General features: G+C 40.8%; 2 protein-coding genes across 2 annotated transcripts in view; one reads left to right on the top strand and one right to left on the bottom strand.

Moving 5' to 3' along the window:
- ARMC10 (armadillo repeat containing 10) overlaps positions 1-1,894 on the bottom strand; it is a 30,229-nt gene extending 28,335 nt beyond the window's left edge. The window contains exon 1 of the mRNA XM_007467048.1: positions 1,756-1,894. Coding sequence (XP_007467110.1) covers positions 1,756-1,894 — 139 coding nt within the window. The remainder of the gene's footprint in view (positions 1-1,755) is intronic.
- A 466-nt stretch (positions 1,895-2,360) lies between these two features.
- Positions 2,361-26,973, top strand: part of FBXL13 (F-box and leucine rich repeat protein 13) — a 196,590-nt gene continuing 171,977 nt past the window's right edge. Inside the window, 5 exon segments of the mRNA XM_007467061.1 lie at positions 2,361-2,575; positions 16,288-16,394; positions 17,679-17,751; positions 18,699-18,789; positions 26,052-26,119. Coding sequence (XP_007467123.1) covers positions 2,361-2,575; positions 16,288-16,394; positions 17,679-17,751; positions 18,699-18,789; positions 26,052-26,119 — 554 coding nt within the window.

Genomic DNA, 26,973 nt, shown 5'->3' with positions numbered 1-26,973 from the left:
ACCAAAAAAAAAAAAAAAAAAAAAAAAAAGATCACCCTCCAAAACATAAGGGTGATGCTGACAAAATGGGTATTTCTCGAGTCTTCTTCAAAGAAAAAAGTGTAGCTTCAGGAAGGGGCTGTGAGCAACGTATTTTGTAAGCTGCCTGGCCAAGGTACTGGTGATTTTGCGGGGGTAGTAAGACTTTGTCAGTGTTCATCAAGTTGAGTAAGTACAAGTGAGGTGGTGTCTGAGTTCGGGTCACCTGACTACTTATACAGAAGTATCTCTGACACAAAGACAACAAATTAGGCTTTGGAAGTAAGGGTAAGTCCAAATCTTTTTTAAAATGAATTTTTTTCCCCTTGTGCCAAAAGGGAAAGAAACCTTTCACCCACTCCCTTTTCTGAGAACATTTCCTTGAGCAAACTAGTAATTGTAAGTCCTTTGTCTGTCCCTTTGATATAAATATACATCTTTTTAAAAGCTAAGTAAGCCTCTTGCCGGTTTAAAACCCAAGAAAATCTTTCTTAGCGGCTTTGGTGTCATCTGAAGTGTAAACATCAAGGAAGATGGAGTCCCCATCTCCTTGTCTCTGTGTGAGTCAGAGCTCGGTTCTTGGCTCTGTGTTGTAACTACGCGGTTATCATAGATACTGAGAAGTCTTATTTTTCTTCTACATAAACGGCTATTAGCTAAGACAAATACCACCCCAACTACCTGTGAATTTAGAATGAACTATGTGTAGCAAATGGTTCTGTCAAGTCCTCTTAAGGACAAATTACTGTTTATCTTGAGGGCATGTACTTAATATGAAATAGGTTATAGGTTATATCTGGCTGGAAACATAAAGGGGTGAGAATTCTGTCTTTGCAATCCCATTAGCAGATTGCCGTGATGGGCGTAGCAATCTGGTTTAATGCTATTCTCTAATAAAGCTATTTAGTTCTTTCCTACATTTGTAGAGAGGAATTTCTTGGTTGGCAGGAGATTTATTTTTAATTATTTCTGTAACAGCTTCCATGACCTGAAATACCCCCCAGAACATTCAACAAGTTGTTAGAACCCTGAATGCAGCAATCAGTTTTTGGACCGAAACCTAACCATGCACTTGTCCGCCAGGAGGGTGTCCTCCATGCAGACAACTGTTCTAATTTGATATACATAGCTATATCTGTATCTCCAGGATCTCTCGCATACTTTGCATATATATATATATATATATATATATATATATATATATATATATATATATATATATATATATATATATATATATATATATATATATATATATATAGACCACGGAGACTTCAAAGTACCTCCCCTCAGAACTGCCCCTCTGGCGTCCCTTCTTCCAGGCTAACTGCACGCAGAATTTCATCTAATCGCCCCAGAATCCCCCTGGTAACACAAAGGCCGGGAGCAAGCTTTAACGTTGAGAGGCAATCAACACGCTTTTGAGAAAGAGTCCTCCGCTGTGACGCCAGACTCAGACAAGAAAGTCTGGGCAATTTTTCATCCCGGAATTTTGAACAAACAAATGGAGGCAGGGAACCAGCTCTGAACCCTACACTCACCCAATCAAGTGGAAGACCCGTCTTTTGCACCTGGGCTTCCCGACTTTGCCCTTCTCATCAGCCTCCCTCCCTGGCTGGGCTCCTTAGTTACTCCCAGCACTGGAAAGCCACAAGCACCTGTGGCGTCTTCAACCCCCACTCTGGGAAAGCCACAGTCCCAGTCCCCGCCCACCTGCCATGCACCCCGTGGCCTCACCTGCAGACCGCGAGGGGCGCAGCCGTAGCCCGGGGACGCCTCGCCGTCGGCCCCGCGTCAGCCTGTAGAAGCAGTAGCAGGCGCCGGCCGCTAGGACCAGGCCCGCCGCCAGCCAGCCCACATCCCGGGCGCCGCCCATGCTGCCGCTGGGGCCACGCGCAGCGCTGGGCCTGGCGCAGGATAGTCCGAAGCCAGAGGGTGCTGTCGCCGTCCGGGTTCTAGCCGACGGAGAAAGGAAATGGGCGACTGAGCTCCGCCTCTCGGAAACCGCCCTGTCGGCCCGAACGCGTCCCGGCGGCTTCCTAGAGTCTGGGCGGGGCGCGGGTGAAGGAGTGCGAGTCTTGGTGAAGAGCTGCAAGGACTGAACGCCCCAAGAGCACACACCAGGGGCCGCCCCCGGGCCGGCCAGAGGTTCACATCGCTTCCGGCAGTCCTCGGCACCAGGGTGGGCGCCCGGGGCAACGCAGCGCCTAGCCCCTCCCCTCCACGCAGCGTGGTTGCCGGGGCAACGGCGAGACGCGCTAGCCCCTAGCCAGGCGTGGCTCCTGCCGCGCGGGGCGTGAAGAGCAGGCTGGAAGCGCAGAGTTTCAGCAGGGCCTCTGGTCATGGCCTCGCTGCGCCTTGCCAGCCCCAGGCTGAGGAACTACTTCAAGGAGAACTACATTCCTCAGGTCTGCGAGGTACTGGAGCCAAGTGGCGCCGGAGTTAGAAGAGAATGGAACTGGAAGAGATTTCCCAGAGGAGGGACTAGGGTTTGGTGGAGAGAGGGAGTGGAGGTTCAGAGGAGCGAAAAGGAAAGGATGAAGTCACATTTGGGCAGGTAGGCGGTCTGGGCTGAACATACAGATCAGAGAGTTGAAGACAGAGGGGTGACAGTGGCTGAAAGGGGGGAATGGGTGACATCTCCCAGAGAGAAGGAACAAAGGGCCTCGGGACAGAAACCCCAAACTCCAACTTTTAAGTTTTGGACAAGAGGAGCCTGAAGACTAGAGGAGTGAGAATGAAGTGCTGTGGAGACAGAGAAGGAAAAGCAGGAGAGTGTGGTTTTATGAAGAGAGTGGGCAATAGTGTCACCTAAGATAAGGACCTGAAAAGGTGTAATGGATTTGACCCAAGGTGAGTTTGGGTTTTCAGTAGAGCGATGAAGGCAGAACATAGATTTAAGTTGGCTGAGGAGTGGAAGCTGAGACCTTTAGATGGAAGGTAGTTAGCCCTTTGTGAAGGGAAGGACTGCACAACCAGGACTTAAACACGGGAGGAAGGACTGTCCTCACCCACCTGCCTTGTAACAGGAGGGAAGGAGGACAAGAGGTGGATAGGTTTTGTAGGTTTGGGGCTAGGAAGTCAAGAAAGTTCTCTTCTGGTGACTTCCATTTTCTCTGCTAATATTAGGTGAAATATTTGCCAAGAATGAGTATGTTTGGGTGGGGATGGAGGGTGCAGAAGAGGTTTTGAGTAGTTAAGTTACGCGGAGAAGGAGGTAGAGTTAGAAGTCTAGGGAAGGAAAGAGAAGGAGAGCCAGGCAGTGTTGAGAGCCCAGCTTGGGGTAGTAACTCTCCTACGCAGGTGGGAGGGCAATTCGGTATAGCTCCTCCTTTTTGGATGGTAATTTAGAAATATGTATTAAAATGTTAAATATGAATACCCTTTGACCAAGCATTTCCACTTCTGAGGATCCACTTTAGAGACATATTTGCACATGTAACCAGAAGGATGTACAAGTATATTCATTATAACATTGTTCATAGTGAAAATGGTTATTACCTAAGTGTAAGTAAGGGAATGGGATATTATGTAGAATAAAATATACCTGTACCTTTTGAGAAGAAGGGCTCTCCGTGACATATTAAATTTTAAAAAGAAAAGAAAAAAATGCAAATTGCTTAACAAAGTGTCTACTACAATCTAGCTACCTATCTGATTTCATATATGTATGTATATGTGTATATATGTGTGTTTATATGTATATATATGTACATACATATATATATCTATATTTAAGACAATAATACATGCATAGAACATATGGCAGGCTTAACAGCAATGTTTTGGGGAATGGTTTTAGGAGAGAACTCTCATCTTTTACTCCATATATGTCTGTATTGTTTTAATTTTTTTATGATGAGTTTCATTCATGTTTTACCTCTGTACAATTATATTTGAAAATGTGTAGAGAGCATGGTACTCATCTTCCCAGTTATATGATTTTCTCAAGCAGCACTCAGTAAATCAGATGCAGGTACACAAATAAAAGTTGACTTCATCCAGGATAGGAGTTTGCCAGACATATATAATGGAAGGGCAATGGTGAGGGAGCTAAGCTTTTGAGAGTGCCTGAAGTGATGGCCAAGGACTCTAAGGACTGGGTGGGAAATGAGAATAAGAGGGGAATGAAGAGGGGTAGAGGGAGTAATTGAGTGAAGGAGCTGGAAAATAGGAGATGGGGGTCAGAAAGTGGAATGTTTGTATAGTTCTCTCTAGTATCTTCATCTTTTTGTTTTATTAGAACTTTTTCTTGGTCAGATATATTAACACATGACTTCAGGACTTCTCTGGTGGCGCAGTGGTTGAGAATCTGCCTGCAAATGCAGGGAACAAGGGTTCGAGCCCTGGTCTGGGACGATCCCACATGCCGCGGAGAAGCTAGGCCCGTGAGCCACAACTACTGAGCCTGCGCGTCTGGAGCCTGTGCTCCGCAGTAAGAGAGGCCGCAATAGTGAGAGGCCCGTGCACCGCGATGAAGAGTGGCCCCCGCTTGCCACAACTAGAGAAAGCCCTCGCACAGAAATGAAGACCCAACACAGCCATAAATAAATAAAAATAACACATGACTTCATAGTGCAAAACTCCAAACTTATAAAAAGGAAATGGACTTAGTTTCCAAGGGGAGAACCTGAAAAATCTGTGGATCATCAATTTTCCCTCTTTGAAACCATTTTTGTACTATCATATCAATACAAGTAGGCCTGGAGGGGTGAAACTATCCTGGGGAGAAAGAGCCTCCTCAAAGGACCTAATACTGTTGTCCCTCAGTATCCTCAGGGTTGGTTCCAGGACCCACCATGGATACTAAAATCTGTGCATGCTCAAGGACCTTATATAAAATGGCATAGTATTTGCATACATACATCCTGCTGTATAAATCACCTCTAAATAAATCATCTCTAGATCACTTATAGTACCTAATCCAATGTAAATGCTATGTAAATAGTTGCCTGCACATAGTGAACTCTTTTGCTTTTTGAAACAATGGAATTTTTTCCCAAACATTTTGGATCCACATTTGGTTGAATCCATGAATGAAGAACCTGCAGATACAGAGGGCTATTTAAGATTCAGGATAGGGCTTCCCTGGTGGCGCAGTGGTTGAGAGTCCACCTGCCAATGCAGGGGACTCGGGTTCGTGCCCCGGTCCGGGAAGATCCCACATGCCGCGGGGCGGCTGGGCCCGTGAGCCATGGCCGCTGAGCCTGCACGTCCGGAGCCTGTGCTCCGCAACGGGAGAGGCCACAACAGTGAGAGGCCCGCGTACTGCAAAAAAAAAAAAAAAAAAAAGATTCAGGATAAAGCCATTCTGAGTGATGACTCAGTCCAAGTTGGCCATGGAGCAGGTAGCACAACTGGACTCAAGTTGAGGGTCAGGGAACATCAGGGAAGTACTAACCTCTCCTTGCCTTGCTCTCCACTTGCCATAACACTACATGGCTGCAAGAGGCATCCCTGGTTCCTCCTCTGGATGAGAGCACCTCTTCCTCACGAGCCTACCATACTGTTTTGCCCCTAGAGAAAAGAGGCCCTTAAAAGTGCTCCCCATTGCCTAAGACGATATTCTTCCGAGGAGTCCTTCACTCACCTCTGCTACCACGTTACTAGCAGGTGCAAGAGAGCCTCAAACACCCACCTTAACCTGGTTACCTGCTTCCCCTAAGAGACTATCAGGCTGAATCCCATTGTGTCTCATGTCCCTGTACATCTATTCACCTGACCCAATTTTCCATGCCTAGCACTCTTCTAAAATCCATCTTCTGCAAGTTTTGAAATACATCATCTTTCATCACAGATTTCTATGTATATTAACCTCTTCTGAACACCACCTACCTGTCCTGAATAAAACCTGGCTGTCTACTTAGGATATCATTTCCCTGCCAACTTTTGAATAGAGGCTGATTTTTTTTTTTTCCAATCCTGCTTGATTCACTGGGCTTACTGAATCTGTTGATTGATATTTTCATCTGTTTTAGAAAATTCTTGGCCATTTTCAAATTCTGCTTCTATCTAATTCTCTCTTCTCCCTCTGGGACTCCGATCATAAATATGTTAGCTTTTTTTTTTTTTTTAACTTAGTCCTACATGCCTATTCCTCTTTGGCTCTATTCTGTTTTTTCCCCATTCTCTCTTCTGTGCTTAAGTTTGGATATTTTTCATTAATTGTCTTCACGTTTACAGATTCTGTTTTATGCTGAGTCTCGTCTACTGTTAAATACATCAAATGAATCAAATGAGTTCTTAATTTCAGATGGTATATTTTTCAGTTCTAGAATGTCCATTTGATTTTTTTATACATTCCAATTAATATTCTGTATCTTTTCATCCATTTTGTCTATCATTTCCTGTTTTCTTTAACATGTTAGTTATTATTAATTTAAAACCATTGTCTGTTAATATGAATAACTTTGAATTAAATTATTAGAATTTAGTTATTAGAATAGAATAAATGTTCTTTACTCAACTTACTGGTGTGATTTCTGTCTCCTGGCTGGACGCTGACTGATACAGAAGGCTTAAGTGGAACGCTACACAGGGGACTTTCTGGGGAGTTGGAAAATCACTGAGGTATAGGTGTATCCATTGTCAGAATTATACAGCTAGAATTTGTGTTGAATTCATGTAAACTTTACCTAAAAAAATTATAATTGAGAACAAGTGGAAAAATGGGTGAATATATAGATAATACAAAGATCAGAGAATGGTGATAATTGTTGAAACTGGGTGATGGGCACATAGGAGTTCATTATACTATTATTTACTTTATATACGTTTAAAGTTTTCCATAATAAAAAGTTAAAATAAATGATAGTCATGGCTGCTCATAATGTATGTAGCTAGGGATGGATGAAATGACAGGCTTGATTTGGCTGTGCAGTCATTTTGTGTTAGCTTGCTGTATCAATTATTCATTTCTGTGTAACACAACTGCAAAACTTCATGGCCTAAAACAACATGACTCATTTAGTTTGCTCAAAAATCTGAAATTCTTGCAAGGTTTTTTAGGGAGAGCTTGTCTCTGCTCCATGTGGTACCATCCAGGGTGGATCAACAGAGGGTTAAAGATCCACTTTTAAGATGGTTCACTCCCATGCCTGGCAAGTTGGTGTCAGATGTTGGCTGGGAGTTCAGTTAGGTCTGTGAACCAGGAGGCTTGGTTCCTCCATATGGGCCTCTCCATGGGCTGCTTGGACTTCCTCACAGTATGGTGGCTGAGTTTTAAGAGTAGGTGTCCCCAGAGAGAACTAGGTAGAAGTTATATCACCATTTGTGACCTAGGCTTGGAAGTCAACATAACATTATTTTCACCTAGATTCAGGAGGAGGGAACATATACCCCACTTCTTGATGGGAAGTGTATCAAAGTCACATTGCAAAAAGAGCTCATGGGATGGGATATATTGCTATGGCCATTTAAGGAAATACAATCAGCTATATACCTGGCTTGTTCATTCAAGGGGAATCTGGGATCAAGCTGGATCTCAAAGTATTATCTGAACGAATAAGATGTGGATTACAACACTATCACCCAGTAAGTGGGTCTCAATTCTTCTATAAATATCCCTTCTTCTTTCTTTTCTATGTTCCCCAGGAGCAGATGTATACTGGACATTAACAAGTTGCCTACACAACATCTACTTTCCTCTTCCTAAATTTCTTACACTCTTATTCCATAAACTACCTCTTCCCCATATAGCCCATATGCTTCAGGGAAACTGACTATCCCTATCTCTGGGGTTGGACCCTGATTGGCTTATGACAACCAGCGCATTCAAGTTCCCTGGCCACAATGTTTGTGACTATGACGGGTGGTGGTGAGGATCGTGGGAGAGGGCAAGATGTGACCTAAACCAGTTTAGATCAGGTTGCTTGGTTGGAATGCTGGGACAGAGATATAGCATCTCTGGATGTTTGTGGGGAAGCATGTAGCCCTGGGAGCCATTGCCAATTCTCCTGTGTCCACAAGGAAAGATGGTTTTAGGGTGAGCGGATTCTGAGGAAGGTAGAGTCGGGAAATGGAAAGAAATCAGGCCTCTAGTGACATCAGTTAGTCCCTGGGTTAAATTCATCCAAAGCATGATCTACCTTTAGAATTTCTAGTGTAGGAGCCAATAAACTCCATGTTTAGTTGAGGTTTATTACTTGAACCCTAAAGTGTGTGAAGCAATACAAGGGGATTATCTATTATTACGAGATTGCCTAGGTTTGATTCTTGGCTTTGCCAATTACTAATTGTGTGACTTTGAGCAAGTTTCTAAATCTCTCTGCCTCAGTTTTCTGTGTAGTGAGATTCCAGATGGATGAGAGACAGGCCTTTAGTTTCTAGAGTGGGAGAAAGCAATTGTGAATGGGAAGAACGGGAAAAGAAAATCACAAAATGTGTCCTGAGGCAAATCAGGTTCTGGAAAGAATACATGGGAAAGGTGAGGATCTGGAAATGGAGTCTCACATATCCCTTGGAAAGCCTCTGTGGGCTTCTAGAGGTTTGCACACCAGCTTAAAATCTGCTGGATTTTATGTTCAATTCAAGTTAGGGTTTTTTTTTTCTTTTAACAACAGATTAGTCTCTGGACACCAGCCAGCCTTTTTTTCTTGGAGGGGATGGCAAGAGTGGTCAGCTAAGAAGGGTACATTTGACCATTTCATCAGCAAGCATTTGCCGGGCATCTACCATGTGCTAGAAGAAAACAGCTTCAACCATTTGCGGCTATGACTCTGAAGCTGTCTCTAGCTCAAACTTTCTCCTGAGTGCTCTGTGCATTATCCCTTTGGGTGTCCTACAGACACATTAAAGAAGTGAAAAGAAATAGGCGAAGTTAGTTTTAACAATAGATTTTCTACAAACCAATCTATCCAGGCTATAATCATTTCAACATGGATTCAGTATAAAATCATATTAAGTCTTCAAAATTGAGTGTGTATTTTACACTTGCAGCACATCTCAATTTGGACTAGCCACATTTGAAGTGCTCAATAGCCACATGAAATTAGTAGCTGCCATATTAGTGCAGGTCTAGAATGCATTAACATATTTAATAAGCCAGAGAAAATTACCTTTGACCCAGCTATGATCATTGTGTCTTTGAGAAGGTTGTTGTTTTCACAGGCACCAAGCTTCTGGAATTTCAGGAAGAGTCTGAGTGGCACAGGGAGGGTGGAGCGGCTGTCTAGTCAGGTTGATCACCTGCAATCGGTGTCACACATGGGACAGTTGTTCTCACATGCACCGAAATAATGCCTATTTTCAAATCTTCAGGAATCACAGCAATTAGTTTCATATTGTGAAAAATGAACTAAGTGATATGAACATGCTATAGACTGAACGTTTATGTCTCCCCAAAATTCATATGTTAAAACCCAGTCTCCAATGTGATGGTATTAGGAGGTGGGGCCTTTGGGAGGTGATTAGGTCATGAGGGTGGAGCCATCAGGGACGGGGGTTAGAATATTTATAATGAAGACTCCAGAGAGCTCCATTGCTCCTTTCATCATGTGAGGGCACTGTCAGAAGATGGCCATCTATGAACCAGGAAGTGGTGCTCACCAGACACAGAATCTTCCTGCACTTTGATCTTGGACTTCCCAGTCTCTAGAACTGTGAGAAATAAGTTTCTGTTGTTTATTAGTCCCCCGGTCTATGGTGTTCTGTGATAGGAGCCCAAATGGACTAAGACAGAGAGTAGGTCATGGACTAACTGCTGCCATGGCTTGTCTCAAACCACAAAACCCTTTAAACCCTTAGCTGAGAAAGACTCCAGGGGAGACTTCGGGAGACATGAGTAGAGATTCAACAAGTGGCCCTGCTATCTTTCTGAATTTTACCATCCCTTTGAGATTCTCTCTTTGGTTACTGTTATATCTTGCATCCTTATCTAAATAAAGCCTGTCCCCAAAAATGACATATCGAATGTATAGAAAATCATAGATGGCTAGTATCTTGGTTGGCTTGGACTGCTAATAAAATACCATAGACTGGGTGGCTTAAATAACAAAAATTTATTTTCTCAGTTCTGGAGGCTGCAAGTCTAAGATCAGGGTGCCAGCATGGCTGAGTTCTGTTGATGGCTCCCTTCCTAGCTTGCAGATGGCTGCCTTCTCACTGTGTCCTCACTTGGCAGAGAAAGAAAGAGAGCAAGCTGTCTGGTGTCTCTTTATATGAGGGTGCTAATCCCATCGTGAGGATCCTACCCTCATGACCTCATCTAAACCTAATTATCTCCCAAAGGCCCCATCTCCAAATACCAACACATTGGGGAATAGAATTTCAAAATATGAATTTTTAAAAAATAAATTTATTTAGTTATTTTTGGCTGCATTTGGTCTTCGTTGCTGCATGCGGGCTTTCTCTAGTTGCAGCGAACGGGGGCTACTCTTTGTTGCAGGGCGTGGGCTTCTCATTGCTGTGGATTCTCTTGTTGTGGAGCATGGGCTCTAGGCATGCGGGCTTCAGTAGTTGTGGCTCATGGACTGAGTAGTTGTGGCTCGCGGGCTCTAGAGCGCAGGCTCAGTAGTAGTGGCGCACGGGCTCAGTTGCTCTGTGGCATGTGGGATCTTCCCGGACCAGGGCTTGAACCGGTGTCCCCTGCATTGGCAGGTGGATTCTTAACCACTGTGCCACCAGGGAAGCCCCTCAATATATGAATTTTGCAGGGACACGTTTCAGTCTATAGCAGCTAGTAAATGTAAGAAAACTAATTTAACTGTACTGAAAAAAACGAAATGTAGATGAAAATGAATTATTTTCATCAAATCAACAAATATAAAAATGTTTTAATTCTCAGTGTTGGCAAGGTGAATGGGACACTCCCACTGGCTATCAATGAAAGTATAAACTGATAATATCTTTTTAGAAAAGCAATTTTGAGAAATGTATGAAGATCTTCAAAATACACATTTTGATTCTATATTCTATTTCTAAGGAAATAGAGGTGAAGATATGTACATTTCATCATTAGTAGTGATAATATGTATATCATATGATTTTTAATAATGGCAAAAAGTTAAAAACACCTAAATGTCCAGCCATTTATAAATTTTAAAATTTATGGTATAATTTTATGGAATAGGTTATCAACCAACCTAACTACATGATGTTTTGAAGAATTTTTGGTGGCATGGAAAAATGTTCGCAATGTAATAACTAGCCAGGAATAAAAAAAGGTATATATAGGTACTTCCCTGGTGGCACAGTGGTTAAGAATCCTCCTGCCACAGCAGGGGACATGAGTTTGAGCCCTCGTCCAGGAAGATCCTACATGCCGCGGAGCAACTAAGCCCGTGCGCCACAACTACTGAGCCTGCGCTCTAGAGCCCACGAGCCACAACTACTGAGCCCGCATGCCGCAACTACTGAAGCTGGCGTGCCTAGAGCCCATGCTCCGCAACAAAGAGAAGCCACTGCAATGAGAAGCCCATGCACTGCAAGCCCCCGCTCACCACAACTAGAGAAAGCCTGCACGCAGCAGCAAAGACCCAACGCAGCCAAATATAAAATAAATGAATTTATTTAAAAAAAACTGTTGTATGATCCTAATTTTAATTTTGTAAAAATATATGTATTGAGGAAAGACTGAAATTAAAATTTTTATTAGAGGCTATTTCTGGTTGTCAGGATGATGGTTGCTTTTTATTTTCTTTGTATTTTTTTTCAACTTTCCAAATTACATAGAACATATACTATTTTTATAATCAGAAAAAGTTCATATATTTAAACAAAATAATGAAAACAGGTTTATGTGTAGGGAAAAGTGCCTCCTTTTTTGCTTTCCCATACTATTATCAAGTGAATTTTATTGATGGAGAAGTAGAAAAAAAAACATACAAAGAAAGCATAGGAAGCATAAAAACACTCATTGCTGGCAAGTGCTGGTTTCTCAGCCTAGGAAACCAACTGGCTGGCCAGTTTGCAGGCCTGTGTCTGGTCTATGAGAGCCCTTTTCCTCTGGCTGCTGTGCCAGCTGAGGTCTCCTGGACACCCTCTTTCCTAGATGGGTCAGCCTCTTTTCCTGCTTACGATGGCACTTTCATAAAATCTTCTCACTCTGCTTTCACGTAGGGCCGTGTGTGACTAATTGCATACTGATAGATTTCCAAAGTTTTTTTTTCTTTTTTAGCAGAACTAGGAAATATTAACAACTAGGAAATATTAAAGGAGTTCGCAAAACTAGATCTGCCCAGCAGAGGGCATGTTTAAGTTACAAACCATGATATTTATGCAAAGTTTTCTATTTTTAGAAATTAATAAATAAATACATGTTTTTAAAAATTCTTATGCAGTTTTTATGCTTTGTGTTTCTTTCATGATTAAGTTTCCAATCTGTATTTTAAAAAAACGTATTTATTTCTAAATCACATAGACTCTACTATCTGAAGTTTTTTAGAGACTAATAGCTGCAAATACTTGCCAGAGATGCAAGAATCAGGAATTACTAAATATATGAGCAAGAGACCACAAGCTTATGTAGATGAGAAGGAACTGGTCACACTAACTCATTTTGCTGGACCCTGGGACTAGAAGGTTGTGGCTTCCCCTGAGGGCAGTTATGTTTGCTGTGTTCCCTTAGCCCAGCCAGCAAGTTCATAGATGCAGTTCCAGAGGCAAACCCATGGTACACTTAAACAACCCAAAGGCATATGACAACCCAAAGGCTTATTATTTCTTCAGTAACAATTCACCTACTCATCTAGGGATTACATGGCTGGTGACCACCTCCCTGTTGGACCAGGCGCAATCCCACAAGTATTAGGATCCTGCTTTTACTGTCTTGCTCTCACCTCATAGAGACCTCGTCTCCTCTCCTGTCCAGTCTGCCTTAAAACCCCTCAAGTTCTGGCCTTGGGGGCATCTTCCTGTCCCTGGGGTCCCTCCTTAATGGCTAAATCCAGTTGATCCCTTTCAATAATCTTCAATATGTTTTTAGTTATAGAGTTTCTAAAATAAAAATTTGGCACCCTCTATTTAAATGTTGACAAGACACAGAACCCCCTTTATTTACAAATTTTTAACTTACTAACTTCCATAGAAAAACATTAAGACACTCCTAGAACTACAGCATGCCAACACCGTCTCTACTACAGATGGGGATGGTGAGCATTTCTGAGATGGCACTTTGGACTTGTTTTGGGGGTTGGAGGGTAGGGAGGTTGAAGGGACTTTGGACAATGTTTAGAAACTTAAGCCTCTTCCTAAGTAAAGGGGTTTCTGTAACTATATGGTGCTGACATTGCAATTTTAAAAGCAATCTCATCTGGAAAAAAACAAGGTGCAAACTATATGTTGATTACCGTCTACTTGAAAGAAGAATGTGTTTGGAGGTTGGCATATGAATAAAATATTTTGGAAGAGATAACGTGAAAAAAAACCTCTCAAGTTCTGGAGGAAGATACACATGCACACAATTTTGTTTGAGCGCATGGTATGGGCCACGGGGGACTCCTAGGTTTGTAGTTTAAAAACATGCTGGCTCTGCTGCGTGTCCAGAGCCTGTGCTCCGCAACGGGAGAGGCCACGACGGTGAGAGGTCCGCGTACCGCAAAAATAAATAAATAAATAACATTAATTAAAAAAAAAAAACAAAAAAATAAACATGCTGGCTCTGTGAATCACTTGGCCCTTCTTTGCCTCATCTGTGAAATCCAGAAGCAGGAATATACCCTCTAAAAGTCAAGGTCAACCCTAGAGGGATCTTGGAAACACAATGAGCTGCGACTCTCTGTTGTACGGCCATCTGTGACCTTGGCCATGTGACTGATCTTGCAGGGGTTTGATCATGAATGATCTATTGTGTCTAGAGGAGGATCCAGTCCTGGGTCCCAGTATGGAATTCTGACATCACAGAGTGACTCTGCCTGCTTCTCTTTTACATTTATCCTCCATTCCAGCCAAACTGGTCTGTGCCCCTGAGGCTTTGTTCTTGCCAAGAGGAAGACCCTTGCCCTCTCCTTACCGGTTGAAAGTTTCTCCAACTGTTGAGGACCCCACAAGCATTTGGTAATCGCTTTTTCCTCTGCCCTCATGAAGCAATTATCTTCTATATTGCTATTTAGGCCCTTAGCATTTTTCCTATGTTTATCTGACTATCTAAAAAGATAAACAAGACTTGCTCTCTCAAGTGTCTTATAACTACCCATAGTTCTAATATACAGTTCCTACCTTGCTATTTATATTTAAACTATTGTTCTATCAACTTCTCTCTCCTAACCATTTCTCTCTCCTAACCAAGACCAAATGCATTGGTCTTAATCTCTTCCAATAGACTTGGTATAAAGTCTCTCTTTCTCTGTCATTACACTGGCCTTTGAATGGTACAAGGAAATATTTTAAAATTTCTTTTCTCTTTGTCCAAGTCTTTTCCTGTAATGGAAGTGATAATTAGCAGTGGAATGGTTTTAAAAATGATGATGGCTTGCTATCATTATTATCTACTGAGTACTTATTTTGTGCTGGAAAAAATTCAAAGTACTTTACATATATTAATTCATTTAATTATCATGATAGCTCTATGACATATATACCTTTATTATGCCATGTATGGTTAAGGAAACAGAAGCACAAGAGAAGTACTTGACAAGCACAAGTAGCTTGTCAGAGGTTACATACCAGAAAATTACAGATCCAGGAGTTAAACCCAGAGGACTCCATTCACTGCATTATCTTGCTTCTTGTAAGATGGGTAGTACTGAAAAGGAGTAGAAACAACCATCTTGGATAAACCCTTCTTTGTCCTCAGTACCCAGACATTTTTCAGAATATTTGAGAAATATTCTGAACTGAGATTAGGGAGGCAGAGCCAAAGAAAGTGGAGGATTGTACAACTGTTTTGTGAATTTACAAGACTGAGAAAGCCAAGTAAGTCATGGTCTTTTTTTTGTCCTTGACCATGTAAGTTTTTACTAAGAAGGCTAGCAATAATAAAGCCCTACTCATTGTTTTTTGAGAGTCAAACATTCATTTTGCAGGCATGTTTGCATATTTTGTCTCTCCTTATAAAGACCAAGCTAATGGTTTTATAGCAGAAAAAAAAATCTATTGATTCACTAACTATGCTTTCATATTTGCATGGAGCTATGCACTGTTCACACATTAAGATGTGAAACCCCAGGATATTTTATTTTGCCCAGTGGGAAACTATGAACAGTGAGATTTCTTATGCAAAAAGTGAACATTTGGGCTTCCCTGGTGGCGCAGTGGTTGGGAGTCCGCCTGCCGATGCAGGCAACGCGGGTTCGTGCCCCGGTCTGGGAGGATCCCACATGCCGCAGAGCGGCTGGGCCCATGAGCCATGGCCGCTGAGCCTGTGCGTCCGGAGCCTGGCTCTGCAATGGGAGAGGCCACAACAGCGAGAGGCCCGCGTACAGCAAAAAAAAAAAAAAAAAAAGGACCCATGAGCCATGGCCGCTGACCCTGCGCTTCTGGAGCCTGTGCTCCACAACGGGAGAGGCCACAACAGCGAGAGGCCCGCGTACAGAAAAAAAAAAAAAAAAAAAAGTGAACATTTGAACTATGCTAGTTCCATATGACTTTATTAGCATTCCATAGACTTATCCTTTCAACTTGATTTGATTTCTGCGGGATAACTTTTCAGGAAAAGTAGTTTTCTGATCTGTGGAGCTTGGAAATATAAAGAAATAAACAACTCCTCATATTCATTTATCAGATCCCAATTTTCTCAATAATTTACTTTAAAGCTGAATTCCAGTAAGGCTTCAGTGTGATGGGAATCAACTGGGGAGCCAATCAAAATGCAGGTTCCTAGACCTCATCCTCTGAGACCAATTCACTCCCCAGGTTATTCTGCTGCAGATGTCCTCTAGGTACCAGACTAGGATGAAGGGGAGAATGTGGAGTAGGGAGTAGAGAAACTCAGTACTCTAGTGATCGAGGCACAGAAGGGCTAGAAAGCAGGTGGGCTTTTCATCAGGGCTATTTAGGGAGCTGTCTGAAGTCTAGCCTCCAGGGAATAGACAACTTCAGCCCTTAGGTAATAGAAGACTATTCAAATCCAGCTTGACAACTTTGGTGAGAACACTGATCTCCCGTATCACTATATTCTTTAGGTCTGGGGGAGAAGGAAATTAGCCTGCAGATGGCTGAGTGCTCACTGTAAGCAGCTGGGGTGGGGCTACATTGGAGGCACAGGTGGGAAGGGAGAGACATCGAGGTCTTACCCTTTGGCCATAGCCCTAGGGGCTAGGTTCCCAGCCCGCAGGCTGCACACTAAGGGAGGGGGACATGGAGCTACTGCAAATGGGAAAATGTGTTGTGCAGGTTCAGTCAGGAGAATTATCCTCTTATGTGGAGGAACACTATGAGAACTGCTGAGAGTCTAAAACCCAGGACCCCCAGGCCTGGATCTGTTGACACTTGGCATGGAGGTAGGTGGGAAGAACTCTGCATGACTCAGAGGTGGAATTATTTTGTTCGTGAGAGAGAGGAGTAGGAAAAAAGCCAGCAAGAGGAGGCCCTATGTGGAGGAAGGGCCAAAGAGAGTGCCTCACCCGCTATACACACATACACATCCCCACACCTGTACCAGGAGACCAATCAGTGAACCAAAGAGGCAAAGAGAAATGTCTAAGCACTCCAGGTGGTTTCTGTGGGATGTGTGCTGTAAATCTTTTTCTCTGTCTCAAATGGAGAGGTATTCAATATATGACTCACCAATACATTTTTTAAATTTATTTTATTTTATTTACTTATTTTTGGCTGCACTGGGTCTTCGTTGCTGTGTGTGGAACATATATATATATATATATATATATATGTATATATATATATATATATATATATATATATATATATGGAGCGTCCTTTCCCTCCACCCATTAAAATCACTGATTCAATTTCCATTATATATATATATATAAAATGGAAAATAACTCAGCCATAAGAAAAGAATGAAATAATGCCATTTGCAGCAACATGATGGACCTAGAGATTATCTTACTAAGTGAAGTAAGCCAGAAAGAGAAAGACAGATACCATATGATATCACTTATATGTGGAATCTAAAATATGATACAAATGAACTTATTTACAAAACAGAAACAGACTCACAGACACAGAAAACAAACTTATGGTTACCAAAGGGAAAAGGAGGAGGGGGAAAAGATAAATTAGGAGTTTGGGATTAGCGGATACAAACTACTATATATAAAAAAGATAAACAACAAGGTCCTAATGTATAGCACAGGGAATTATATTCAATATCCTATAATAAACCATAATGAAAAAGAATATATCTATATCTATCTATATCTATATCTATATCTGAATCACTTTTCTATACACCAGAAACTAACACAACATTGTAAATCAACTATACTTCAATAAAAAAGGAGTTCCTCATATTTAAAAATGGTAGAAACCATTGATCTAAGGTAATCACAACTATCTCTTCAATTGGACTGTAAAGTACTCCTCACACAATGCAAAACACTGTGCAACAATTCGCCATTTACAGCGGAATTTTTTTTAAGAGTAAAGGTAAACTGCATGTTGCTCTGGTTATTTGGTAACACTGAATAAATACAGAGGAGTATCTATAAAGCACATTTAGTTTAAAAACTGTCACATTATTTGACTTTGTCTGACAGAAAGTCTCTTGCTTAGTAAGAACATGCAAATCCAGAAACACTGATTCCATTTCATTTTCCCAGGCTCGGATCCCCTGAGGCATTTAGAGAAAATGATCACTGCTGTAATGGAAAATGGTCTTGAAAGTCTTCTCTGGTAAGTATTGTTTTGATTTATGGTAGGGAGATATTTTATTTTGAAGGTAAAACACTCATTGTATACTATCAAAAAAGGTCTTGCTGATCAATGTTTCCAATCCTAAGGTTGTCAAAGAATCCCTCCATAGGCATATATATATATATATATATATATATATATATATATATATATATATATATATATATATATATATATAAAATCATCATGATTGTTTATTGAGCTAGGACATTTAGTTACCCCAAGTAGTTTTCAGTCTGTTATTTTTTTTTAAATAAATTTATTTATTTATTTATTTTTGGCTGTGTTGGGTCTTCGTTGCTGCACGTGGGCTTTCTCTAGTTGCGGAGAGCGGGGGGTATTCTTCCTTGCGGTGCGCGGGTTTCTCACTGCGGTGGCTTCTCTTGTTGCTGAGCACAGGCTGTAGGCGTGCAGGTTTCAGTAGTTGTGGCTCGCGGGCTCTACAGCCCAGGCTCAGTAGTTGTGGCACATGGGCTTAGCTGCTCCGCGGCATGTGGGATCTTCCTAGACCAGGGATCTAACCCGTGACCCCCGCATTGGCAGGCAGATTCTTAACCACTGTGCCACCAGGGAAGTTCCCCTCCATAGGCTTTTAAGTCCCCCAAACTTCAATAGGAACAATTTCTCCACTGGTTCTTAAGTTAGAAACATAGCACACTCTCATCAACAACGTGTGCTCATAGGGCAGTTTATTTCAAGTTGAGAATGAGTACAGGATGAGGATGCTTCTTGGGGAGCACAGCAGAATCCTGAGGGGGAGTGGCTTGAAAAAGCCCTCCAGGTGATTCTGACATGCCTCTCCCAAGGGGAAGTGTTTTTCCTTCCCTTCCCTTCCCCTCTACCCATTAAAATCACTGATTTAATTATGGTACTAATTACTATGAAATGAAATTAATTTTTGACTGCATTTTATGATTTTATTAAAGGAATATGTGCATTGATCCATCAATGAAACCCAAAATTCGGAGACTGTTGGAAACTTACGTGGAACAACTTTTTGGACTGGATGATCAGCTGGTAAGTATTATTAACCAAACACTCTACACTATACATCTTAAGTTTGAATGGAAGCTCTCAGAAAGATTTTAGATTTCATGAGAGGTGTGAGGTCACACTGTTTTTGAAACTGGGGCCACTCAGAAACGTGAAAGAACATCACATACACATATACAAACATCCCACCCCACTCCCCTACACACATATGCACAAAGCCACACTCATAGAAACCTCCCCAAATTTCCAAGAAGCATTTGGACCGGAAGTTATTCTTTCTCTTTCTGACAAAATCTCTCTACTAAATCTCCCCCTTTCTCCTTCTCCTCCTGTCTTGTATCTTTATAATGACAAAAATAGCATTATGGAAAGCTTTAAAGGAGGATATTTTCTTTCCGTTCTAATCTACTTCCTCTGTATTCCACGCCCCCTCCATTCTCTCTGCCATCTGCCTGGGAATTACGCTCACAAAGATACGGCCGAAACATTAATGAGACCTAACTTAAAAACCAGACCAATTTAATGAAAGGAACAACCAGCTCCAACAGCTGGTTTTGATCCTGCAAAGAGGGGAAGGAAGTAATTCAGAATATGGAGACTTTCAGAACAAAGACTGTGCACCTGAGAGAAGCTAAAATAGCAAAAGGCATGTGGGGAGAGAAAGGGCAACACGAATTAGACGTGTGTGGGACCATGTGTCATACCTCTAGATCCCAGGCTGGTGTCTCAGTGAGCACAGGCAGGGCTAGTTGCTGGTGACGTCAGGCACTGAAAAGTAGAATCAAAGCCATGGTCATGGTGGGTGCTGAGAGCCAGGAACAATGTGAAGCATCATTTAGAAGGATGGGTGGAGAGTAACACCAGATCCTAATCAGTGATCTACGACAGAGAGACAGAAATAGAGGGATGGGATATTTCTGCCAAGCCTGGGATGATTCAGAGGCACCAATACACTGGGAAGAACCCATATGTCTGATCATAGTTGATCTGCATCATGATGTGTGGGTGTCTTAATGACTTTATCAACCACAGAATTTTGATCCACTATGGAGTGTAGACATCTGCAAACTGTGTTCTTGGAGGCGTTTGGGGGCAACCTTAGGAGCTGGGGAGAGAAGACTCAGGGGATGGGATTCTTGGTCCTCTCCTCGCCACCCCTTATCCTCTAGAACAGTACTGCACTGAGTATAATGTCACGTGAAAAAACGCTTGAAAACCATTGCTATAAGATACTAAAATTATTAAAAACCACTGATCTAGAGGGGTAAATCTTGTCAATATTTTGAAAATGACCTTATAAAACACAATCAGATTGTGTCCAATGTCTAGCTAGAAGCCTATAGAGAATCTTTAGAAGTTTGCACAGAATTCTGAGACACTGTAGCTACTTCAAATCTAAAGTTTTATTTGAAAAGGAATTCATAGAGATATTTCATGACACTAAAAGCACAAACTATTGGAAGCTGATCCAGATTTAGAAAGGCAAGGCATAGAAAGGCTGCCCACTTCTTAAGTTAGAAAAAAACAGAAACTAGATATGACTTTGCAAACTGTAAATCTCTAGGTGCCTAGGATTGCTTAGAGGGCTCAACCTAGGCTGGATAGATAATTCATTTCTCTTTCACCCTCAGAGAAAAACGAAGGTTTTTTGTTTTCCCACAAAGACACAAAACACTTTAATCCTCAATGTTTCTAATACTTTAAATTACAGTATACTAAATAAACATTAGCTTTGCTCCACCCCCCCCAATTTTCTTTCCTATAGTTATAACTGCCAGTCAGAGTTTTTAATGGTTTGATAAAATATTTTACAGATCACGAACAATTGTAATTTTCCCCATGGATTATTAAGATTGCTTTGCATGGTTTCAGCACGCAGTTATTTTTATGGCCTCACGCTATGAAGTCCTCCACAGCAAGGACGTGTCTATTTATAAATATGTATTTGTTTCTATTTGTGCAAACAGAGAAGATTGAATACAAGAAACTGTAAGCCAAACAGTTACAAAAAAACAAAAAGAGAGAAACTGCTCTCATGACAGTAGACAGAAAGACAGTTTAACTAACTGTGTGTTCCAAGATTAAAGAATCAACCATTGTAAGGAGGAAACTAAATTCACAGACTTGATTCTCATTTCTTAGGAGATGAAATCTCCAGATGGGTCTACTAATTACAAGAAGAAAAGGCATCTGTAACATTAAAAACATCTTTTTATTACAGAAGAATTTAAATATGACTCAAAAGTAGAGAGAATATATAATGATCCCCCTTCATTCAGCTTAAACAATAATCGACATTTTGCCAATCTTGTTAATTATTCTCCCCTCCCCCTTTTTGCTGGAGTATTAGAAAGTAAATCCCAGGAATTGTATTACTTTACCAATAAATACTTCAGTGTGCATCTTTATTAACAAATGGTGTTTTTAGAGAACATAGCACAGTGCAATTGTCTGTGAAATGTAATGAAATGAGCAATAATTCCTGAATATCATCTAGTGATGATTACATTCAGATATACATAGATTCCATATTCAGTCCATATTTGTGTTTTCCAAATTGCCTCGAAAATGCCTTTTCACATATGGCTCTGTTAAGCTGAAATCCATACAGGGTCTGCATATTACACTTGATTGTTATGTATCTAATGTCTCTTGTCATCTGCAATATTTCTCCTTTCTTCTTCTTTTTTTTTTTTTTTTTTTGCTGTCCGCGGATCTCTCACAGTTGTGGCCTCTCCCGTTGCGGAGCACAGGCTCCGGACGCACAGGCTCAGCGGCCATGGCTCACGGGCTCAGCCGCTCCGCGGCATGTGGGATCCTCCCAGACCGGGGCACGAACCCGTGTCCCCTATATTGGCAGGCGGACTCTCAACCACTGCGCCACCAGGGAAGCCCTCTCCTTTCTTTTTTTTTTTTTCCCACGCCACTTATTTATTGAAGAAAACAGATCATCTGTCATGTAAAATGTCCCACATTCTCATTTCCTCTAGAATCCTTTCATTTGTTCTGTTTCTTGTATTTCCTGCAAGTTTGCAGTTAGATCTACAAACTCGATATTCAGGTTCTTTTTTCCTTCTTTTTCTCTGATGACAAGAATAATGCAGAGGAGATGCTGGGTTCCTTCTAATGCATCGCATCAGGAGGCACCCATGGTCTGCCTGACATTAACTAATTGCTTATTAGTTTCATCCTACAACACCCATATGATGGTTTTGAAATAACAATACCACAAGACCACTAACCAAAGAACTATGGAAAGCTGTTTAAGAAAATTATGCAATTCTTTTTGCTTTTAAGATATATATATCTTACCCGGTATTTTCATTAAAATAATACTTTTTTGTGTGTCGATGGTCATCTTTTTTTTCTTTGATATAATTATGCTTTTTCAATTATTTGTAACATTACATGACAGCAAAAATCAAAACAATAAATGAGTTCTCAGAGAAGTATTGCTCCCTTTCCTGCCTCTTTATCTACTCTATTCCATCCCTTTCTCTAGGTAACCAATTTTAGTAGCTTTTAGTTTATCTCTCCATTGCTTTTTTTGAAAAAACATGAGCAAATACATGTATTCCCCTCCCCCTTGACTGCCTACACAGAAGTAGCAGACTACATATAGCCTTCTGCTTCTTGCTTTTCTCACTCAGTAGGTCCTAGAGATCACTCCCTTATACGACTTTTAAAATGATGCTGTCAGAGAGAGCACTGAGTAACAAAACTCTAAAATCTAAATGAAAGATGTGGACTTAAAAAGTCTTACTGATATAACAACCGAAACTTAACTATGAAAAGGAAACTTAACTTTATGAACCCAGGGGCTGGGGTTTTAATAATTTGGGAGAAGCAGACAGATCTTGTGCCCTAAACAAGATAACCACATCCTATATCCGTGCTGGTTTGCAAAAGTAGTCTTTGGAGATTGAGATTGTTTCCTGAGGAGGAATCAAAATAAGTGTTACTGTAATCTGGAAGCAATAAAAATAATGAAGTATACAAATAGTGAAGATAGAAACTAGATTCATATTGTTTACTTTAGGATAAGTTTAAATATAAAGTAAGTAGTAATAGCTAATGATATAGCATTTATGTATGTGTGTCTGCTGTGTATGGCATTTGAGAGTTCTAAGGAACATCTTTGTAAGTTTTTAATTTAGTTTAAGTTGTTTCAGGGACTTTACCTAATGAAATTTGCAATAAACATCTACATGTTTAAGAAAAATTGATTTTTCCAAGTTGTACTGAATTAACTATGTGTTTATTAAACAGAGCTCTAAAATACAAATAGCAGTGAGTGTTTCCCTCCATGCACAAAAGCTCCTTGAACATTAAATGGTCTGTCAATAATTTGCAGAAGGTCAAAAAATAAGAAAACTACTCAGCGTGAAAAATCCAATACTTACGTCAGGCCATGGTACTGCATGTTAGACTGTGCTCACTTCTGCATTAAAGACATGGTTTCTTTTTACTATTGTTGTTATTACTATTAGCTTTTATAGCCTCTGAAAAATAAACAATTCAGAGTTGGGAGGGATTAAAATTAATGCATTAAACACATATTAATAAACTCTTAGTCTGTTCAGGATGCTATAATGAAAATATCATAGACTGGGTGGTTACAAACAAGAGAAATTTATTTCTCACATTTCTGGAGGCTGGGAAGTCCAAGATCAAGGTGCTGGTCAATTTGATGTCTTGAGAGCCTGCTTCCTGGTTCATAAACTGCCATCTTCTTGCTATACTCCTACATGGCAGAAGGGGAGACGGAACTCTCTGGGGTCTCTTTGTTTATTTATTTATTTTATTTTTGGCTGCGTTGGGTCTTAGTTGCTGCATGTGGGCTTTCTCTAGTTGCGGCAGGCAGGGGCTGCTCTTCATTGCGGTGCATGGGCTTCTCATTTCCGTGGCTTCTCTTGTTGCAGAACATGGGCTCTAGGCACATGGGCTTCAGTAGTTGTGGCACGTGGGCTCAGTAGTTGTGGTGCACAGGTTCTAGAGCGCAGGCTCAGTAGTAGTGGCACATGAGCTTAATTGCTCCACGGCATGTGGGATCTTCCCAGACCAGGGCTTGAACCCGTGTCCCCTGAATTGGCAGGCAGATTCTTAACCACTGAGCCACCAGGGAAGCCCATCTGGGGTCTCTTTTTTAAAGGCACTAATCTCATTCATGAGGGCTCCACCCACATGACCTAATCACCTCCAAAATGTCCCACCTCCAAATACCATCACACTGGGGATTAGGTGTCAGTAGATGAATTACGGGGAACACAAACATTCAATCTATAGCAAACTCCATACTATTTTGCTAGCATTATTCTAGAATGATACTATATGGGATATTAATAAAGCTCATGAATGAAATAAAGGCATGGTGCTTTAAAATATGGTAAGATATGTTAAGACAATTAATATATAATTTCTTGTTTCAAGGATTAACTGAGCAAAAAGAGGAATTGCCCACCAGAAGAAAAATTATGTTATAATATGCCAGAAACCAAAAATTATAATCTGAAGTTAATGATTAACTTATACTATACTAGGTACATCAAGTATTATAGAAGTAAAACCTTTTTTCTATAGGTATTATTTAAATACATCCATTTTCTCATATATAATAAAGTAAGTATCTTACAAAGTTAAAAATTAATGGGGGGATTTCCCTGGTGGTACAGTGGTTAAGAATCCGCCTGCCAATACAGGGGACACGGGTTTGATCCCTGGTCCGGGAAGATCCCACATGCTGTGGAGCAACTAAGCCCGTGCACCACAAGTACTGAGCCTGTGCTCTAGAGCCTGCGAGCCACAGCTACTGAGTTCACACACCTAGAGCCTGTGCTCCGCAGCAAGAGAAGCCACCGCAATGAGAAGCCCACGCACTGCAACGAAGAGTAGCCCCCGCTCTCCGCAACTAGAGAAAATGCTCAGCAACGAAGACCCATCACAGCCAAAAAAAAAAGAAAAGTAATGGGACCAATTACTACTAACGTTAAAGAGCCATAAATTCTGTAACTCTTTGTAAGTTAGCATTAATGATTTGTAATGGTATTTCATTATCTTTTCATTTATTACAAAACTTCCCCAGGTCTCACCATCCTGGGATAGTAACAGTGTTGATACGAGTATCCCAAATTTCCCTGCTTCTAGCCCCTATCTTCGTAACACAGGAATTGGTTTCTCCTTAAAATTCCAACCAATTGCTTCTGGGAATCTCAAAGCTGTCCTGTGTGAATTCAAGAAATCCGAGTGTCTCTGTCCCAAACCTGTGAAGCCATCTGAAGGTGGAGGCTTAGGGCTGCCGCTGTTGCCTTCCTAAGAGCTTTGATGTCCAATTGAGGTGGAGTAAAGATACCTATATTATGTTAACCTACTGTTAATATAATACTATCTTTACTCTTTAAAGAATGTACAGAAGGTACAGACGATTTCAGCAATCCTCAGTGAGCCATTTCCAAATTAATATGTGTTATTGTGAATAACTGCAAGTGATATCTGCATCTCTTTCAGCATATTCCAGTTTAGACTTTTAATTTATATAGTTTTCCTATTCCTGCTTGGCAAGTGAGGCATTCTTGTATTTTTTTTAACAGAGAATCTCATTTTCTACTCTGTTTTTTTTTTTTTTTTTTTTTTGGGAGTTTGGGCTCATCCCCTAATTTTATTTATTTATTTTTATTTAAAAATTTTTATTGGAGTATAGTTGATTTACAATGTTGTGTTAGTTTCAGGTGTACAGCAAAGTGGATTAGTTATACATATACATATATCCGTTCTTTTTTAGATTCTTTTCCCATACAGGCCATTACAGAGTATTGAGTAGAGTTCTCTGTGCTGTCCTTATTAGTTATCTATTTTATATACAGTAGTGTGTATATGTCAATCCCAATCTCCCAATTTATCCCTCCCTCATTTTCTACCCTTGAGAAGGCAAAATCATTCAGCTTAATAGTGACCAGCCAACCCACAACTATCAATATTTCCTATCAATATACTTGATAATAATAATGCCATAGTACTTACCTGAAAATGCTTTAAAGTAAGTGCAATATAATGGGAAAATTTTAAGCTGTGATTTTAACTTTTAAAAAAATGGGTAATAGGCATACACAATAAAATTCCAGAATATATAAATGGTATATAGTTCTTCTAGTCTGTTCCTGTCTCCCTACTGCCTTATTCTACTTCCCAAATGCAACCATCGCTCTCATTCTCTTGTACATCTTCCAGAGGTAGCCTGTGCATTCCATTTATTTCTAATGCTTGTTATTTCATTTCTTTCTTTATTTTAGGTGACTCCAGAATTAATGATAAAAGCGTGTACTTTTCATACTGGACGTTTACTGAAGACCCACTTTTAGTAAGAACATGATTTTTATACACTATTTCTTCCTCTTTGTGTTCTTATTCTTGACATTCTCCAGGTGAAGAACAGCTCACTTTTGGCCAGTTGTGCTGATTTTACCTGTTTAATCTTTTTTTAAAATTAATTAATTAATGTGTTTATTTTTGGCTGCATTGGGTCTTCGTTGCTGCCTGCGGGCTTTCTCTAGTTGCAGCGACCGGGGGCTGCTCTTCGTTGCAGTGCACGTGCTTCTTATTGCGGTGGCTTCTCTCGTTGTGGAGCACAGGCTCGAGGGTGCGTGGGCTCAGTAGCTGTGGCGCATGGGCTTAGTTGCTCCACGGCATGAGGGATCTTCCTGAACCAGGGCTCGAACCCGTGTCCCCCTGCATTGGCAGGTGGATTCTTAACCACTGTGCCACCACGGAAGTCCCTACCTATTTAATCTTGTTTCCACCATTTTGTATTATATATTTCTTTTATATTTAATTGGTTTTACTTAGTTAAAAGATGTTCTTTAATTCTTTGAGGTGTCACTTCTTTTTTTTTTAATAGAACCTCAAAATTGAAAGTATAGGTCCACAATCCGCTTATCTGAAGCCCTTGGAGACAACATGTTTTGGAATCTAGATTCCCTTTCTAAGAAAAATTTTTAGAAAGGAAATCTCTGCACATACTGTGTACTGTATAACATGTTCAGTGGTGTCTGGGATGGCACGTCGGAACCAAACATATCTGAACATATTAGTATTTCAACAGTAAAACATATATGTATATTCTTACTAAGTAAAATGAAGAAAGACTATGAACAGCTATGTGTCAGATTAGAGAGGTTTTGATGCAAAATTAGTTTAGGTCAGGTCTAGGTTTGC

This window comes from Lipotes vexillifer, unplaced genomic scaffold (assembly GCF_000442215.2).
Source record: "Lipotes vexillifer unplaced genomic scaffold, Lipotes_vexillifer_v1.1 scaffold450, whole genome shotgun sequence".
Lineage (NCBI taxonomy): Eukaryota > Metazoa > Chordata > Mammalia > Artiodactyla > Lipotidae > Lipotes > Lipotes vexillifer.
The sequence above is the reverse complement of the archived record's forward strand: the minus strand, read 5'-3'. Positions and strand labels throughout refer to the sequence as shown.